We start from the raw sequence: 20,536 nt of genomic DNA on the forward strand, positions 1-20,536 counted from the left end.
ACTACGCTCATAGTGCACCGCCCCGGCCGCAGACAGTGCAGTACTGCGCAGCAGGTTAAGAATAGCAGTAGGCTGAGCATTGAAAAAGTCCCAATGTCAAGATAAGCATGAGCACAAACAGAACTGTGTATGGAAGTAGGGCATTGAGCATATCTCTGTTTGTTCCCCGCATGTCACAGACCTAACCAACTCCGGTGCGAGTCCTCTTGTGAAAGTCATTATGCCGAGCCTGCTGCAGGATCGTCAAAAGTATAAGCCATAAAGATGTGACATAAAGGCAGCGTCCCCGCTCCCGGCTATCCTCCCATTTGAACAGCGGCAGCAGATCTGTGTGTCTAGCCTTGTAAACTGCAAAGTCTCTGGGGAGTAAACTTTCCATGTACATGCTTCCTCTCGAACATCGGGCGCTTCCCCCATTGGGACTCTCTTACTTTTATTTTCCCCCATAGGTAGAAAGGCTGTCTCTGCTGTGGCATCCCTGCTGATCCATACCCGAGCTGTGCTGTTGACAGTTTCCCATGCGGTCTTCCTAGTCGTGATCACTATGTTTCCTATCGTAGGCTTCGTGAAGGCAGGTGCCTGTTTCTCAAAGTATACCAAGGTGGTTACACAGCGCTGGGGCCCCAAAGCGCTATTGTTCAGATGCACCGCTAGCACAGGAATGACTCCAGTTGTTTGCTGGGATGTTTGTAAAACCTCAGGGTGAAATGCCATACTCAGCGTTTTTTCTAAGGCAGCATGGTGGTCTGATAGCAGATTGCGCAATGCTTCTAAAATGTTAATAGTGCACTCCATGTCCGTATTGATCTTCTATAGAAGAGCTTGAAGTCAGCAGATTGAATAAAGTAGTATAAATGCACTCACGGTGCTAACTAACGACAGGAGCCCAAAAGCATCCTGCCGGGGGGTTTCTCACGTGGCTGATGGTGGAGGCCACAACTTCAAAATAGCTCCGGACTCTGAAGCCAGCAGTGATCCCGGCGAAACTGGTATAGGTGGATAGGTTTTCTTTAGTATATGCTAGGTATACCAATCTCAATCCCAGATGCTTCTTATATAGAGTGATATCATGTAAATTTTATAGGAAAGCTGGAGCAGCTTGCAGAAGTGCGACCAGTCATGGCCGCTGCCCGGAAGTTCCCTCAAGGTATGTATTAATCTTGTTGTGATTAATAAATGATTTATGTCAAATAATATTTGATAAATATGAGTATTAATTTAATCTGTTAGATAACCCAGATTAAATATCTGTCTATAGTTAGAGTTTTCCTGTCTAACCAAGGCACATAATAAGTCATATAAAAGAATAATTCTTACAAGCATCTCATTTTTATCCTCTTTTGCGAGAATCATACATATACATCTGTTGCTAAAACACTCATTTAGTGACAGCCCTTAGACAGGAGGTATATACGACAGCATTATTTTTATTTTAAATAAAATAATACACTTTCTAAAAATCTAAACAAACTTACAGCAGACATCCCAACTGCAAAAACTTGTTACATGATCTTATATTGCAATAAACAGATAGCAAACATGACACAATTGTGATTATGTTTTGAATAAGTAACTGATATTTTAAAAAGGTTAAAATCCTTTGGACCACTCATTTATGTGGATATATACAGGGCGTGCTAGGGTTACCACCTCGGCTATGTTTTCCTGGACACTTATGAGTTACACATGCTGCAGGGTGTGCAGAGTGGAACGTGAATTGCACCCCTGGACAGCACTATTCATGTTCCTCCCTGCAGGATGTGTAATTCATAAGTGTCCAGGAAAACATGGCCGAGGGGGCAACTATAGCGTGAACCCGTCATAGAACAGATGTTATCAGCCTGGCCCAACGGTCTTTAAGGCAAACAAATTGGTGCCAGCCTTGCCAATTCATATATTTTACCTTTTCTAAATAAGTAATTGGTATTTAAAAATGATTAAAATCCTTTGAGCCACTAATTTCTGTGTGGATGTATATAGGGCATGAGCCCCTTCATACAATCCACATATTTTCAGACTGGCCCAATGGTTTCTATGGCAGACAAACTGGTGCCAGCCTTGCAACTTCATATATTTTAAATATTCTGAATAAGTAACTGGTTAAAATCTTTGGGCCATTCATTTCTATGTGGATATATATAGGGTGTGAGCCCCTTTATAGTATAGACATTTTCTCAGCCTGGCTCAATGGTTTCTATGGCAAACAAACTGGTGCCAACCTTGCCACTTCCTATAATTTACCTTTTTTGAATAAGTAACTAGTATTTTGAAAGGGTTACAATCCTTTGGGCCTATCATTTCTGTGTGGATATATACAGGGCGTGAACCCCTTCATAAAACCCACATATTCTCAGACTGGCCCAACGGTTTCTATGGCAAAAAAACTATTGTCAACCTTGCCACTTCATATATTTGACCTTTTCTAAATAAATAACTGGTATTTCAAATGGGTTAAAATATTTTGGGCCACTCATTTATGTGTGGATAAATACAGGGAGTGAGCCCCTTCATAGGAAAACATGTTCTCAGCCTGGTCCAACGCTTTTTGTAGCAAACAAACTGGTGCCAACGTTGCAATATTATATATTTTAAATTTCTGAATAAGCAACTAGTATTTTGAAAGGGTTAAAATCCTTTGGACCACTCACTTCTTTGTGGATATATACAGGGCGTGAACCTCTCCATAGAATAAACATGTTCTCACCGTAGCCCAACTCTTTTTGAAGTAAACAAACTGGTGACAACCTTGCCACCTCATATATCTTACCTTTTTCTAAATAAGAAATCAGATATTTTAAAAGGGTTAAAATCCATTGAGCCACTCATTACTGTGTGGATATATACAAGGAGTGAGCCCCTTTATAGGATAGACATGTTTTCAGCCTGGTCCAATGCTTTTTGTAGCAAACAAACTTTTGCCAATGTGGCCATCTCATACATTTTACATTTCCTGAAGAAGTTAGTGGTAAAAATCTGTTGGGCCACTCATTTATGTGTGGATATATACAGAATTTGAACCCCATCATAGGAGAAAGACATGTTCTCAGCCTGGTCCAATGCTTTTCATGGGAAATAAACTGGTGCCAGCCTTGCCACTTTATATATTTTACTTTATCTTAGTAAATATTATTTTAAATCGGGTAAAATCCTTTGGGCCACTGATTTCTGTGTGGTTATATAGGATGTAAGCCCCTTTATACAATCCACGTGTTTTTAGACTGTCCCAAACATTTCTATGACAAAGAAACCCTTTTCAACATATCAGTAACTTATTTAGAAAAGGTAAAATATGTGATTTGACAAGGTTGGCACCAGTTCACCCAAAAATATTCTCCCCTTTAAATTATTCCCAATGATCCTTTTAACCTGCTAGAGTGTATTAAATTGGTTACAAGTAGCTCCTTTACTCCTATTTCAGCAATATAGCCACTTGTCAGTAAAGCAATTCTCAGGAGTATAGTGCAAGTGAAGACAGGGTCCTGCCAAGCTCCCCCAATTCCAATAGTAGAAACGAATTTGTCCACAGCACTGTGTGATTCAAAATACTTTATTTTCTGTAAATTACAGACATAAAAACAGCAAAGTTTCGAGTGTTGCCACTCTTACTCATACTCCTATTTCAGCATTTGAAATAGCTGATTTAGCCTGTGGTATCACCACCTATACTGAACAAATTAATACTGGAGTACAGGCTATTGAATAGCCTAAGTATACACAGCCAGCAGAAGAGATTATACTCTCAGTGGGATGCAGGAGAGTTAAGTAATAAAATGATAATTTTTGCCGGCAACAAGACAAAGGCAGTGCTCATAGCCAAACTGATGGAGGACGATCGGGCTAGCGAACAGGTTGGTGGGTCGGACAGCGACCAAAGCGAAGGACAGCCCAGTACAGCCTCCACTCAAGGGACTACAACATCCGACAAGCAGCGTCAGGTACATTGGCAACTGGCTCCACATGATTAAGGAGTAATACCCCGAAACGTTGTGGGCTTTTTGTGCCAAATATTTGTGCCAAATAAACTTGGTGAAAATTTATGCTGCTGCCTTCTTTGGTGGAGTCTATTTGGGGGTTTGCAGGATCCCTGGCAGCGTGCAGATGGTATATATGTGTGCTGGACTCTCTTTAATTGTGGTGTGTTTTTGGGATAATCCCAGTAGATCGGTGGCCCTTCCAGGGTGTCATTTTAAAGCTCTCGGTCCCCAAATACCACAGTCCAAAAAGCGGCATGATTCGTTACTGGGGACTGGAGAGACAGTCCGTTGAAGTTATGGGGGTAGGATTGTTCCCAAAGGAGCTCCCCTAGGGGGTACCAATTCCCAAAAGAGCAGCGTTCTAGGGCAAATGGCTGCTGGTGCAACCAGGGATAAAGTCAGCAGGTGTCCTGCTGTTCTGTGGCCGACCGGTAGTTCCAGGAGCCTGGCCAGCCTGAGAGGGGTTAGGCAGGTGCCTGTTGTCACAGAGTTCCAGGAGCCTGGCCAGCCCAGGAAGGTTTTTCCGATCAGAGACCAGCTCTTCTCTGACAAAGTACTCATCACCAAATAAATGAAACAAAAGGTCTGGGAGATCGCGGTTGTTCTCCATAGCCCAAATCTGCTAAGGAACAGGAGGGGGTAAGGTGGTAGGGGTTCAACTTGCAGCCTGGCACAGCATGGCAAAACAGTAGATAGCAAGAGACCGCAAGATCCTGCTAGCCATGAAAGAGCCAGATCTGGTGTGACAAGGAGTCAGGCAGGCAGAGGGGGGGGGGGAAGCAGCCTTGGCTGTCTGGTATCCGTGACATTTGGTGTTTTGTAATACCTGATTTCAATAAAAACCTTTTTCCACTTTCTAATAGGGTTGCCACCCATCTGGGTTTCACCAGCAAAATCCAGGTTTCAAATCATTTTGAGTCATGTGTCCGTGTGTCAGATAGGGTTGCCACCCAGACAGTGTAGGCTGCACACAGATCATCAGAAATCTGTTCACACTTTGTGTTTGACCAGATGCAGGAGGAAGGGGGGCGTTACACATACATAAAGCAGGAACTCTACAGGGAGCTAAGGCAACTGTGAGGTCAGGAATTTAAGGTACTCTGAGCTGACCAAACTCACCCATGTGCAGGCACCTTGGAACAGCAGTTATCTGTCACACACTGAGCCTCAATAAACTGATGTGGCAGAGAGGTCAGTGGCTGCTTAGTGTTACATTACACAGATCAGTGTAGCATTGAAGGAGCTCTAGTGAAGTAATGGTCCTCTAAGTTACACAGTAGTTCTTAGTCTGTTAACTAGAACCTGCATTACTTATATACTTTATTCTGAACAATAAAATATGTATCAGCAAAAAATCTAAATAAAAATGTCTCAGCATTTACATAATGTTTTTACTGCATTTCTTTGTTAATATAAAATGTTTTGTCATCAAGTTCAGTTTAAATCTTCCTTATATGTCTCTTCCTGCTCATTTTTCTGTATACCTATCTGTCTTTCTGTCTGTTTATCTATTTATCTCTGTCTATTTGTCTTGCTGTCTATTATCTGTCTATATTGGTCTGTTTATATGTAAGCAACTATAAAATAGTTTGTATCTATTTATATATTTGTCCGTCTATCTCTTTATGCCTATCTTTTCTATCCATCTGGTTAAATGTCTGTGGCTACCAATGTGTATATAATATATATATATATATATATATGTCTCTCTCTCTCTGTTTATGTATATACCTTTCTGTTACTCTGTCTACCAAACTGTATATATCTTTCTCTCATATATCTTTGCAGTGTGTATTAAATTAAACATCATAACACTCAAACCTTAAATGGCAGACCAAAAAATGGTAATATATATATTTTATTAAAGAGACACTCCGGTCAAAATTTAAATACACAGATTAATTAAATCTTTGGATAGAAACATTTGCAATAAACATGCATTGGCAAAAATGTTTCTAGTAAAAGTTATCACTAATTTAGTGATAATATTTTTCTCTGCACGTGCATGTGAAGCATAACTAGATATTCTCAGTGTACCAGCATTTTAAACACTGCAGCTGCTCATAGCACCAGTGGGTCTTGTATCATATCAGCAATGAACAAATTGAGTCATTACCAGATGGTAAAAGCAACTTAGGCTCTCTGAGCAAGTGCCGTGTTTAAAATGCTGGTGCATGGTGCATACTTAAATACACTTTTGAAACAACTATAACTTTTATTAGGAGCATTTCTTTCATGTAATTGGCAAGAGTCCATGAGCTAGTGACGTATGGGATATACAATCCTACCAGGAGGGGCAAAGTTTCCCAAACCTCAAAATGCCTATAAATACACCCCTCACCACACCCACAATTCAGTTTTACAAACTTTGCCTCCTATGGAGGTGGTGAAGTAAGCTTGTGCTAAGATTTCTAAGTTGATATGCGCTTCTCAGCATTTTGAAGCCCGGTTCCTCTCAGAGTACAGTGAATGTCAGAAGGATTTGAAGGGAGTATCACCTATTGAATGCAATGGACTTGAATGCAAATAGACTTCTAGTCTATTTGTTATCTTTCCTGGTTCTAGGAAAGGTCAGAAGGCTTCTGCTGTTTCCTTGGCTTCGTGGTTAAAGCTTTTGATTCATCAAGCTTATTTGGAGTTGGGTCAAGCCTCAGAGAATTACAGCTCATTCTACTAGATCAGTCTCCACTTCATGGGCTTTTAAGAATGAAGCTTCAGTTGATCAGATTTGCAAAGCAGCAACTTGGTCTCCTTTGCATACATTTACTAAATTCTACTGTTTTGATGTATTTGCTTCTTCAGAAAAGTAGTGGTAGAAAAGTTCTTCAGGCAGCTGTTTCAGTTTGATTCTTCTGCTTATGTTTTAAGTTTTTCTTTTCATTTATGAGAATAAACTTATATTTTGGGTTGTGGATTAATTTTTTTCAGCGGAAAATGGCTGTTTTTATTTTATCCCTCCCTCTCTAGTGACTCTTGCATGGAGTTCCACTTCTTGGGTATTGCTATCCCATACATCACTAGCTCATGGACTCTTGCCAATTACATGAAAGAAAACATAATTTATGTAAGAACTTACCTGATAAATTAATTTCTTTCATATTGGCAAGAGTCCATGAGGCCCACCCTTTTTATGGTGGTTATGCTTTTTTTGTATAAAGCACAATTATTTCCAAATTCCTTTGTTGATGCTTTTTACTCCTTTCTTTATCACCCCACTTCTTGGCTATTCATTAAACTGAATTGTGGGTGTGGTGAGGGGTGTATTTATAGGCATTTTGAGGTTTGGGAAACTTTGCCCCTCCTGGTAGGATTGTATATCCCATACGTCACTAGCTCATGGACTCTTGCCAATATGAAAGAAATTAATTTATCAGGTAAGTTCTTACATAAATTATGTTTTTTTCTAATACATGTATATTACAAAAATGCTTCTACTCAAAACTGAAATGCATACACATGGATTCCAAATTTGGCTGGAAGGTCCATTTAGGGTCATTTGCAAAGTGTCAGATAATCGGCTGTGCAAAAGGTAGCAACTATACTTTCTAAACATGTTAAAGGTTTCTTCCCTTGTGAAACTTTTCATGAGTTTTCAGATTACTCTTTTTTGTAAAACCTTTTCCACACTCTCTACATGTGAAAAGCTTTTCTCCTGTGTGAATCATTTCATGGATTTTTAGATTACTCTTTTCTGTAAAACGTTTTCCACACTCTGTACATGTGAAAGGCTTTTCTCCTGTGTGAATCCTTTCATGGGTTTTCAGATTATTCATTTGTGTAAAACTTTTTCCACACTCTGTACATGTGAACGGCTTTTCTCCTGTGTGAATCCTTTCATGAGTTTTCAGACTACTTTTTTCTGTAAAACGTTTTCCACACTCTGTACATGTGAACAGCTCTTTACCTGTGTGACTCCTTTCATGCTTTTTCAGATCAATTTTTTGTGTAAAACATTTTCCACACGCTGTACATGTGAAAGGTTTTTCTCCTGTGTGAATACTTTCATGAGTTTTCAGATTACTCATTTCTGTAAAACTTTTTCCACACTCTGTACATGTGAAAGGCATTTCCCCTGTGTGAATCCTTTCATGCTTTTTCAGATTTCTCTTTCTTGTAAAACCTTTTCCACACTCTGTACATGTGAAAGGCTTTCTCCCTGTGTGAATCATTTCATGAGTTTTCAGATTACTCTTTTGTGCAAAACTTTTTCCACACTCTGTACATGTGAATGTCTTTTCCCCTGTGTGAATCTTTTCATGCTTTTTCAGATCACTCTTTTGTGTAAAACTTTTTTCACACTCTGTACATGTGAAAGGCTTTTCTCCTGTGTGACTCCGTTCATGACATTTCAGACAATCCATTCGTGTAAAACGTTTTCCACACTCTGTACATGTGTAAGGATTTTCTCCTGTGTGAATCCTTTCGTGAGTTTTCATTTGACTCATTTCTGTAAAACTTTTTCCACACTCTGTACATGTGAACAGATCTTCCCCTGTGTGACTCCTTTCATGAGTTTTCAGATTACTCATTTCTGTAAAACTTTTTCCACACTCTGTACACGTGAAAGGCATTTCCCCTGTGTGAATCCATTCATGCTTTTTCAGATTACACTTTTGTGTAAAACTTTTTCCACACTGTGTACATTTAAAAGGCTTTTCTCCTGTGTGATTCATTTCATGAATTTTCAGATTCCTCTTTTCTGTAAAACTTTCTTCACACTCTGTACATTTAAAAGGCTTTTCTCCTGTGTGAATCCTTTCATGAGTTTTCAGATTACCCTTTTGTGCAAAACTTTTTCCACACTCTGTACATGTGAAAGGCTTTTCTCCTGTGTGAATCTTTTTATGAGTTTTCAGATGACTCATTAGTGTAAAACATTTGTCGCACTCGGTACATGTGTGTGGTTTCTCACCAGTGTGAATTTTTTGGTGTTCTAGTAGATGAGTGCCATCTAAAGCTTTTCTCACATTTTGTAGATTTGAATGGTTGCTCCTTTGTATGAATTATTTGGCTAGACTGTAGACTTTTCCCTTCTTTAATATGTTTTGAAAACTCAGTAAATATGTGTGGTTTATCCTCGGGGTTAATAATTTCACTAGATAAGGCATAAATCTTGTCTTCTTGTTTGATGACTAAATTACTCTCTGTACATAATAATTGCTGCCCAGTTCCTGCAAATTCACCATCTCCTTTCAATATCTGCTGTGATATCCCCAATGTTTGTGAGTAGTCATCGGTGTCTAAGACTTTTGGAGTCTGTGGTATCAAACTGTGGCTTCCTGTAGTGAAGGATGGAGATGAACTACTGACGTGTTTGTCTACATAAAAAGAAATGGAATAAAGAAAAATAAGACTGTTTATTCTTTATAATATAATCCAACTTAATAATAAAAAAAAATTTATACTCAAAATTGTCTTCCTTTTTGTATTTTTAAATTTATTTACTTGTAATCACAAATTAAAAAAGGATGACATAGAATGTAAACATTACTACATCATAGTAACCTAAATTACTGATGAAAACAAGTTATAGGGCCGCATTAAACAAGGTGCGTGTGGATAATGTTCTCAGTCAGGGAACAAGTAAGTTCTGGGCAAGAGAGGTGGCATCCACTATCCTCATTTAACATTTCAAAAGCAACTGCAAATACAGCCCTGCCCGGCTCATGCTCAACCAGTTGGGTGAGAACATGATGTCTTAATCATCACATACTAATGATAAGTGTGAGATGTTTTGAGAGGGTGTGGTTGTTTGATTTATACAAACAGCCAAAAACTTTATTAGTTTAATAATAATAATAATAATAATAATAGTCACTGTAAAATTAAACACACAGATCAGTGGTGGTTCTGGTGTGGGGAACACTGGGGAAAATGTGCATCTTACACACATAAGAACGAGGTAGGCATAAGTATAGTTATGGGTGTTCCATGAGCAAGGTCAGGGAAGGGGAAGGTGGAGTTGCTGGTGTTCTGAGTAATGAACCAGGTCTGAGGGTGAGGTTAGGTAGTTGGACATGATCTATCTAAAAGGACAGGGGGGTAGTATTTTTTTACCCTACTCCTCAGCCCCAATAGAGGTTGCTCCTTCTTTATAACTGTCAGTGACACAAATGTTCTTAAAAGATGCAGATATAAATATAATAGTTTAGTTTGTTTAATGAGTGATCTATTTTATTTTTAAAGTCAGCATAATATCTATTTTATTTACCTAACACATATGAGTTCATGCTGATAACAGGCTCCAATGTCTGTGCTCAGGAAGAAGGTTCCCTTATTCACTCCAGTTACATCAATACCTGATATCTCTCAGTGCTCTGGCCGTGTCTGTAAAAAGTATATTAAATAGTTTAGACAGATAATAAATTATGGTTCTGATTAACTGTACGTATGGTATAATTAAAAGCACATAACAGTTCATGTGATATAGATCAGCTGATTAGGTTATTACATATGTGATGTTGATTCAGCACAAGCAATTAATACAGATATCTCTGTGGGTGTTATAATTGCCCTTTAAATATTAATCTTCCCAGATCTATACAACATAATGGTAGAAAATCTATTTAAGTGGGGCCATATTACAAGATTACAAATATATTATAATCTTTGTTTTATATCATTTATATGAAACAATATCTTCTCCTGAAAGAAATGTTAAAAATCATTTGTTGAAATATGTTAATTTGGATGCTGCAGTATTGGTACTGTACTTCCTACTAATTATCACTGTCAGACATCTTGTCATGTGCTTCACCCCCAGTCCTTTAACTTCTATTGGTCAATACGGAGTTGTTTTAAATCACACTGCTAGGGTGTGTGGGAGAGATAGGCAGTAAAATGTTAATGTCAATTGTTTTCTTGGATAGAGTTAAGAAAAAAATTGTGTTTACATAGAGTGATAATATAATGAGATGTTATGTTGGCAAAATTAGTCCATTTAAAAAGGACCATAAAATATAGAATTACAAAACCACAGATGCATAATAAAAATACTTCAGGGCGGCGGCCATGTTAATGGTCGCACTGAGCTTCAGCTCCTTAAGTTATCTCATAAAATCACTAATATTGTGAAGCTAAAACTGGATATATATTATTCAAACTATTGGAGAAACTGGTCTGTGGACGGCCTGATTTGAAATTTAGGGTTTTGAATCTTGACGTTGCTTAATTGCCCTCAGTACCGGGCTATTCATTCTGAGGCCTTCCCCTATCACAGAAGCCTCAACACCGTCCCCATAACAAGCTGTGCCTGAGTGCACAGTCCTTCCTCTGAAACTAGCACTGTCCCTATTGCTGAGAGGACTACATAGTTGCAGCATACTAAGGCTAAAGTTTACGCTATCCCCTACATGCTGAAAATGGAGGAAGCTTTCTTTCTTATGCAATTGCAAGTGATACTACAGGAGCATGCCCAGAGACTGGATGAAAAAATGGTGGCAATCTTTTACCCAGCTCTCCACATAGGGTAAGACCAACTGGCTTACAAGAGACCGACCACTTTGACTCCGACCCAACAGACACAGATACGGCAAGAGGTGACTACCCCACAGCAGGGAAAAGAGCTTCCTCTCTGGAAACTGGCGACCAGGATACTCTATATTTGGAGACAGTGGATATACCGATGCAGCTTAGCCCCAACAGCCTGGCTATCACAGCAAGGGAAGAATCTGCGCCTGAGACTGCCACATTCCAGCTTTAAATCAACAAACCAACAGATGGAGCAAACAGAAGCTGCGCAAGCATGGGAAAAAATCTTCCTCTGATGAAAGAAACTTGCGGTGGTTCTGCAGACATGGTAGGATCATCTCCCGCAGAAAGCTTGGAGCACACACTGTCAGTTACCCCTGAGATCACAGCTATTCTGTTGGAAACACCAAACACAGAGGCATGGCTGCATTTCCTCATCACCCTTGGCCCAGCCACCAAATTAATTAGCAGAGACACTGCAAATTACCGGGTCTCCCGACAACTGCCATCTATCTGTGAATACATGATGATGAGGAGTATACTCCGGGACACAGACAATCTTTCCCAACTGACCCAACTGCCTTACATCAAGTTCGAGTTTGCTGAACTGGCTCCCGAAGCCACCTCGCTCCTAGGAAAAAACTCTCCCAATTATCCAGGTACTGAACTATTGCATTGAAAAGGGGTGACAATTCCCCCCCTGCCCTAATTTAACATGCTTCCCTTCTATGCTGAGAGCAGTTTGGGAGGCAAAATAAAGAACATTAAGGATCTTAACCTAATAACTAAATTGTAATGTAAAGCCATGGCCAACAATATCTTTTTGTATTTCATATTACGAGACTTATTATTCCACTTCTGACTATTAAGTTCCCCTATGTATCTCACATGCCTATCATCTTTGTTTATTATGGATTAAATGTTTTCCTACATAGATCAGAGAAAGCTAACATAATTTTTGCTGCCTACTGTATATAGAATATGCTCTACTGATGTGGTGTAGCAGGTCAGAACTTTATATTTGTTAAAAGCCTATGACTGGGCAATATATGATGTTCAGCGTACCCCTCTTAACATGGTGTTAGTGATGACCGCATGGTCTGATTTAGGGCTGTCAAAAATAATCGTATTGGCGATGCATCGCGATGCGGCATGAAACGATTCTGCATCGATGCGGTGAAGCGCGCAAATCGATTCACGTTACCCACGTGACCCCGCCTCCAGGACAAGTAAGAGAAAGTGCGCGGTACAGCGTTTGACGTCACGTCGAACGCAGTAGGAGGACACAGTAGGAGGACTGGTGCCGAGAGTGATGATGGTGATGACGATTCCGAGTATACACGGCGGGCTCATTTTTATTTTGTGGGAGACAGAGAAGGAGACCTATGGTGAGAACTGTACATGTACATTATAGTAGTTAACCAAAACTTCGTACATGTTGCCAATGCCATTGAAAGAGCACAGGAATAAGGGGTAAATCTATACTACGTTATTAATAGTTACTGAGGCTGCCACACCTGACACCACACCCCTCTATGTTCTAATGAAATATTATCTAGATGTTTTTCACAACATGGATGCCTGCTGGTCTGCAAATATTGAAAATAAAAGTATATTATATAATGCAAGTACTGATGACTCATAGAAAGAGCTCAGGAATAAGGGGTAAATTAATACTACGTTATTAGTTACTGAGGCTGCCACACCTGACGACACCATGTCAGGCCCCTATGTTCTAATGAAATATTATCTAGATGTTTTTCACAACATGGATGCCTGCTGGTCTGCAAATATTGAAAATAAAAGTATATTATATAATGCAAGTACTGATGACTGATAGAAAGAGCTCAGGAATAAGGGGTAAATCAATACTACGTTATTAGTTACTGAGGCTGCCACACCTGACAACACCACGTCAGGCCCCTATGTTCTAATGAAATATTATCTAGATGTTTTTCACAACATGGATGCCTGCCTGGTCTGCAAATATTGAAAATAAAAACATAATTTATGCTTACCTGATAAATTTATTTATCTTGTGATGTATCGAGTCCACGGATTCATCCATACTTGTGAGATATTCTCCTTCCCTACAGGAAGTGGCAAAAAGAGCACCCACAGCAGAGCTGTCTATATAGCTCCTCCCTTAGCTCCACCCCCCAGTCATTCGACCGAAGGCTAGGAAGAAAAAGGAGAAACTATAGGGTGCAGTGGTGACTGAAGTTTTTTAAATAAAAATATACTGCCTGTCTTAATAAACAGGGCGGGCTGTGGACTCGATACATCACAAGAGAAATAAATTTATCAGGTAAGCATAAATTATGTTTTCTCTTGTAAGATGTATTGAGTCAACGGATTCATCCATACTTGTGGGATACCAATACCAAAGCTTTAGGACACGGATGAAGGGAGGGACAAGACAGGGACCTTAAACGGAAGGCACCACTGCTTGTAGAACCTTTCTCCCAAAAATAGCCTCCAAAGAAGCAAAAGTATTGAATTTGTAAAATTTGGAAAAAGTATGAAGCGAAGACCAAGTCGCCGCCTTACAAATCTGTTCAACAGAAGCCTCATTTTTAAAAGCCCATGTGGAAGCCACTGCTCTAGTAGAATGAGCAGTAATTCTTTCAGGAGGCTGCTGTCCAGCAGTCTCATAAGCCAAACGGATGATGCTTTTCAGCCAAAAGGAAAGAGAGGTAGCCGTAGCCTTTTGACCTTTCCATTTACCAGAATAAACAACAAACAATAAAGATGTTTGACGGAAATCTTTAGTTGCTTGTAAGTAGAACTTTAAAGCACAAACCACATCAAGATTGTGCAACAGACGTTCCTTCTTTGAGGAAAGATTAGGACACAGTGAAGGAACAACAATCTCCTGATTGATATTTCTATTAGAAACAACCTTAGGAAGAAACCCAGGTTTGGTACGCAAAACCACCTTATCTGCATGGAAAAAAAGGTAAAGTGAATCACACTGTAAAGCAGATAACTCAGAAAATCTTCAAGCCGAAGAGATAGCTACTAAAAACAAAACTTTCCAAGATAGAAGCTTAATATCTATGGAATGCATAGGTTCAAACGGAACCCCTTGAAGAACTTTAAGAACTAAGTTTAGGCTCCATGGTGGAGCAATAGGTTTAAATACAGGCTTGATCCTGACCAAGGCCTGACTAAATGTTTGTACGTCTGGGACATCTGCCAGACGTTTGTGTAGAAGAACAGACAAAGCAGATATTTGTCCTTTTAACGAACTAGCTGATAATCCCTTCTCCAATCCTTCTTGGAGAAAAGACAATATTCTAGGAATGCTAATCTTACTCCATGAGTAACCCTTGGATTAACACCAATAAAAATATTTGTACCAAATCTTATGATAAATCTTCCTGGTGACAGGCTTTCTAGCTTGAATCAGGGTATCAATGACCGACTCAGAGAAACCACGCTTTGATAGAATCAGGCGTTCAATCTCCAAGAAGTCAGTCCACATCGCTGCTCATGACTTTGCTGGGACAGTCTTTCACTGACACTAAAGGTACAATAGAACCCAAGACCCCCTATGCCAAGGCTGAAGAGGAAATAGAGAAATATTGTAAAGCACCATCTCTGCCTCTCACTGAAGACCCTTTGAACTGGTGGCATGTACATGAGGTCATATTTCCCCTCCTCTCTCATTTGTCAAAGTGATACTTGTGTATCCCAGGTACAAGCGTGTCTGCAGAGCGGGTTTTCTCCACTGCAGGAGATGTGGTAACAGCAAAAAGAAGCACCCTCAAACCAGAGCATGTGGATCAACTAGTGTTCTTACAAAAAAACCTACATATTCCATAATTCTGAGTAGTGATTCAGGTTTATATTTAATGTTTTTTGGCACATCCAGAAAGTGCCGTGTGCCCCACTGCCCAGTGCAGTATTGTTATTAAGTTATTTTATATTTGTTAAAGTGATGGTAAATTCACCAAAACAGTTTCACATATTATAAAAGGTCTTATCCTAAATAATATATAAATAATAGCATATGCTTGTTAGCACAAAAGTCAGCTGTACTTTAAATTTATCAGAGTTTTATTCACTCTATATTAGCTCATCTAATGCAGCCTCTCACTATGATTCTCATTTGGCTTACTTGACTGGCAGCTGTTGTAGCCAATCGTAGCCTCACCATGCGCCCCATGTAAATGAATTGCCGCACGCTCCCGTGGTTGGAACTCTGCATATAATTTAAAATGCACATGCGTGACCCTCTACGCTATTTGCGCAACATAAACCGTGATCATAGGCATAGTTCCAAGCACGGGAGCGTGCGGCAATTCATTTACATGGGGCGCATGGTGAGGCTACGATTGGCTACAACAGCTGCCAGTCAAGTAAGCCAAATGAGAATCGTAGTGAGAGGCTGCATTAGATGAGCTAATATATAGACTCAGAGTGAATAAAACACTGATAAATTAAAGTACAGCTGACTTTTGTGCTAAACAAGCATATCAATAATGCTATTTAGGAGAAGACCTTTTATAATATGTGAAACTGTGTTTGGGTGAATTTACCATCACTTTAATGTTATAGCTTATAGCTTTTTGAAAATTGAAGCTTAAAACTAGGGCTGCAACTAACGATTATTTTCAAAATCGATTAATCGGCCGATTAATTTTTCGATTAATTGACTAATCGGATAAAAAGAGAATCAATAATAGTTTTCTATGTTTTAAATAAAATCCATATACTGAGTGTTACAAATATAAACTTCAGACTAAAACTTTACATTAAAGGGACAGTCAACCATAGAATTGTTATTGTTTTAAAAGATAGATAATCCCTTTATTACTCATTCCCCAGTTTTGCATAACCAACACAGTTATATTAATGTACTTTTTACCTTTGTGATTACCTTGTATCTAGGAACCCTCTTCCAGCCCCCTGATCACATGACTGTGACTGTTTATTATCTATTGTCTTAAATTTAGCATTGTTTTGTGCTAAATCTTAAATAACCCTCTGTGCCTGAACACAGTGTTATCTATATGGCCCACGTGTACTTTCTGTCTCTTTGTGTTGAAAATAGATTTAAAAGCATGTGATAAGAGGCAGCCCTCAAAGGCTTAGAAATTAGCATATGAGCCTACCTATGTTTAGTTTAAACTAAGAATACCAAGAGAAAAAAGCAAATTTGATGATAAAAGTAAATTGGAAAGTCAATTAAAATTAAAAGTCCTATCTGAATAATGAAAGTTTAATTTATACTTGACTGTCCCTTTAACACAACTGTTTCTTCAATTTTTATGCAGCAGAGCACAGTTTTATAATTAAACAAAACAAAACCACAAACTGTTTGAAAAGAGGTAGAACTAGAAAGAGTTAGACTATCACTGTTAATAACATTCTGTTATTCACTCTTTCAGAAACTTTGCATTGAAATGCAAACATCTCAACATGTCCACATGCTTCTGGCTAAGGCTGGTTCTCTGTTTGCAGCTATATTTCCTGCAGCAGAGAAAAGGCTGTTGAGTTGTATAAGTAGGGTTTTGCCAATTTCACCAAAGCGGGATATTTATCTTTGTTAGCTCTTCACCAATGCTAAGTGTTTTCTACCTTGGCAAGGGGCCTCTCAATAAAGTAACCCTTGACTTCATTCTAACATAAAAAATATCTTGAATATCTATATGCAATGGTAAATAACCAGCTAAGGTTAGGGGAAATATCTAGTCCGCTCTAAAAATAACAGATATATACTTATAAAGATTGAATCTGGTACATATTATCACAATTTATTAAAAATATAAAAAAAACAATAAAAACAAAATCAAAAAGCGCTATGGACTGTATATCAATAACAGGGCAAAGCCTTACACATTTATGTATACAGTACATATAATCAGCAATAGCAAGCAATACGCTAATATTTGTGCAAACAGATAATAGTGCACATCAATTTAAATAACTCCCATCAATCTAGGGGCAAGGTGTAAACAACAAGCTTGGCACTATATCATGAAAAGCATAGTTCCAAATCACCAGATTTAATATAAACAATCCAAATGATGACTATTATATCTGGGTTGCACATAAGCCAGGGGTAGTTGTAAACGTATACTGTCCTGAAAAAGTGAAAAGTAGACGTCTGTAGACGTCCTTTCGGCTAAGGACAAAACCATAAAACACAATACCATGTGCAGGAGTTCATTGGAGTGAAGCAGCTGGTGTTGTGCACAGACCAAGTAATTGCAAACCAACTAATCGATTAATCGATTATGAGAGTCGTTAACAACTATTTTCATAATCGATTATGACGATTAGTTGTTGCAGCTCTACTTAAAACTTTGAGTAAATCTTTGTTAGATCACAAATATACTAACAACCCGACCATGTCACTCACTGTCACAGACAGTCACACACACACAAACAATACAAAAGAAACAACACACAACTGCACACCTCATTGTGTGTGTGTCACCCTTCTTCACCATTCACTCTTTTTTTGGTATTGTTTGACTGTGTGTGTTTGTGTGTGTGTGACTGTGTTGGGTTGTGTAACAATAATATATATTTGTGATCCCATAAAGATAATCAAGTTCATCTAGTAGTTCAATGCTACTTGTTGTTGTAATGTCTAATTTACTACTTCTAGTTACTGTGTGATGTTTGCCAGTTAGGATTGGAATTTGGAAGTGCTCTGTTTTGTAGATGTTGTGCTATAGTTTACAGCACACCTGTATTGTATGCAATGCAGTGAGTGGGTGCATATATTGCATAAGGGATTATTCATTCACACTAAAAACTTTTAAAAAGTGTCTATTTTAAATAGCCCCTTTAAGAAAGATATCATATGATCACAACAGTATGCTATCCCACTCCCAGGCTGATCTGTAGGGGTTAACCAACCAGTTAATTAATAACAATAACCATAACCTAACCACCACCACCGCCAGTCAGCGCCTCTACTAATAAATCCTAAATGTGTACTCCTCCAGAGACCACGGAAGCTAAACCACTATTAGGGGAAGGAAAAGCCTTGACAGAATAAATCGTAAATTGAAGCTTAAAACCTTGAGTAAATCTTTATTGGATCACAAATATATACTGTAACAGACAGTACACAGACAGCAGCACACACACACAACACAAATACACAATACAAAAATAAAGCACACACACACCTCATGTGCGTGGCGTGCCACCCTTTCTTTCTTCACCATGATTTACTCCTTGATGTCTGTGGGGTTTTTTTGTATTGTTTGTTTGTGTGTGTGTGTGTGTGTGTGTGTGTGTGTGTGTGTGTGTGTGTGTGTGTGTGTGTGTGTAAAACTGTAATACACTGTGTATGACTGTGTGTGTTCAGTTGTGTGTGTACTGTAGTGTACTGCTTTAACACTAAGTAATATATTTGTGATCCCATAAAGATATTATAATCAAGAAACTAGTAGTTATATTTCAGTTCAATGCTACTTGTTTTAAATGTCTCTCTACTACAGTCTGTACTGTGTATTATATCATGTGTGTGTATGTGTTGTGTTCCAGACTCACGTGATGTTTGTTTGCCAGTCATGATTCAAGGCAGTGGCACACCTGTAATTTATTGTACCGCATATAAGGGATTTATGTTTTGTTTTTAATAATGGTATTGATACTAGGTAATGGTGGTGTCAGTATATTTATGAAAGTCTTAGTAGTGCTATTCAATTAATATATCAGCTTATGGCAAGGTTATAATGTAATACAAATAATAATTTTCCTTAAAAATAGAAATCCTTAATCAACATGCACTTACTAGACCATACAATTAATATAAATATCTGAATTCTTTTATTTAGTTAATATCCATGAACATATTGAAATATACTTGCAATAAAAGGAAATTAAATAATATTATATGCGTTTATATTTATTATTATATAAAAGACCGTCACATATCCATTAAAAATATATATATTTTCTTATAATGCTGAAATGTAACTACAGTTGTTTTCAAATCATGTGCTGTTATCCTAACATTCTAACTGCCCTTTCAGTAACTTCAGTTGCCAGACTTTTTGTCTCATACTCACCACATGGGGTCCTCTGCTCCTAAGTGTAAACGCTGAAACTCTCATAAAGCATGTTACTTTTGAGATCCTATTACACCTTTTCAGTTTGAAAGACAAATGGTATCCTGATTCCAGTCTGCTAATTCCCATCTCATTATCTCTTAAATCAACAGCCTTAGACATTTATGTTTGTATTAACTGTATGGGGTAAGGGATGCTCTGAAGCTTGTATTTTTAATTAAAGAACAAATGGTTTTGGTCCTGTCTCAAACTGTAAGTTGATTATAGCAAATTTGGTATGGGCTTCATGTTCACACTTTAGCTAGGAATGATTCTTTTGAAGTAATCCTTAGGAGTTTCCTGTGTAATTGAAGAAGTGGGGGAGAACTAAACCTGTCTGAAGCCAGTTCTTATGAATGCAATGAGTTATTTTCTACTGATCAGTGAAAATATCTGATCAAAGATACAGATTTATTAATCTTGAAATATATGATAAAAATATATATTTATTAACCTCACATATACCTCGACATAAATCCCCCTTTCAAATTCAAAAATATGTAGGACACATGTATTTGAATTGGATCAAAGTTAGTGGTATTTGGTGAGGATATTGGCCGTATGCATCATAGGCAGTCTTTTAAGTAGAAAGTCCGTTGTTTTTGAACCAGTCATCTTCAAACTACAGTATGTCTTTAGTGCAGTTGGGGATATTACACTTCATTCTCCCTCTATAACTTGTAGTTGGGATCTTGGATGACATGCTCGCAATTGATTGATATGGACCCATTTATCTATGAAACTTTCATTTTTGGGGATCCTTATTTTATAGGCCACTGGAGATATTTTGTCAGTAATGACAAAAGGACCTTTCCATGAGGGAAGAAATTTCTTCTCCCTAACCTGATCTCTTCCAAAGTTATAAAGATAAACTTTATCATTTATTTCATATTGCTTTTTGGATGTTTTGAGATCATAATAGGTTTTAGTGGCAGTTGCGGATCTTTCTAAATTCCTTTGAGCAAATGCAAAGGCATGTTGCAGGTGCTTTCTTAAGTTCTCCACATATTGATG

The 20,536-nt window shown here is 38.3% G+C and overlaps 1 protein-coding gene across 1 annotated transcript in view; it reads right to left on the reverse strand.

Annotated features, from left to right (window-relative positions):
• Nucleotides 1-5,814: 5,814 nt before the first annotated feature.
• The window catches only part of LOC128661353 (uncharacterized), a 146,767-nt gene continuing 132,045 nt past the window's right edge, over nt 5,815-20,536 (reverse strand). The window contains exons 7-8 of the mRNA XM_053715617.1: nt 9,136-9,292; nt 5,815-8,966 (exon numbers count right to left, since the gene is read on the reverse strand). Coding sequence (XP_053571592.1) covers nt 7,529-8,966; nt 9,136-9,292 — 1,595 coding nt within the window. The 3' untranslated portion in view covers nt 5,815-7,528. The remainder of the gene's footprint in view (nt 8,967-9,135; nt 9,293-20,536) is intronic.

Source organism: Bombina bombina, chromosome 5 (genome assembly GCF_027579735.1).
Source record: "Bombina bombina isolate aBomBom1 chromosome 5, aBomBom1.pri, whole genome shotgun sequence".
In the NCBI taxonomy this organism is placed as follows: Eukaryota; Metazoa; Chordata; class Amphibia; order Anura; family Bombinatoridae; genus Bombina; species Bombina bombina.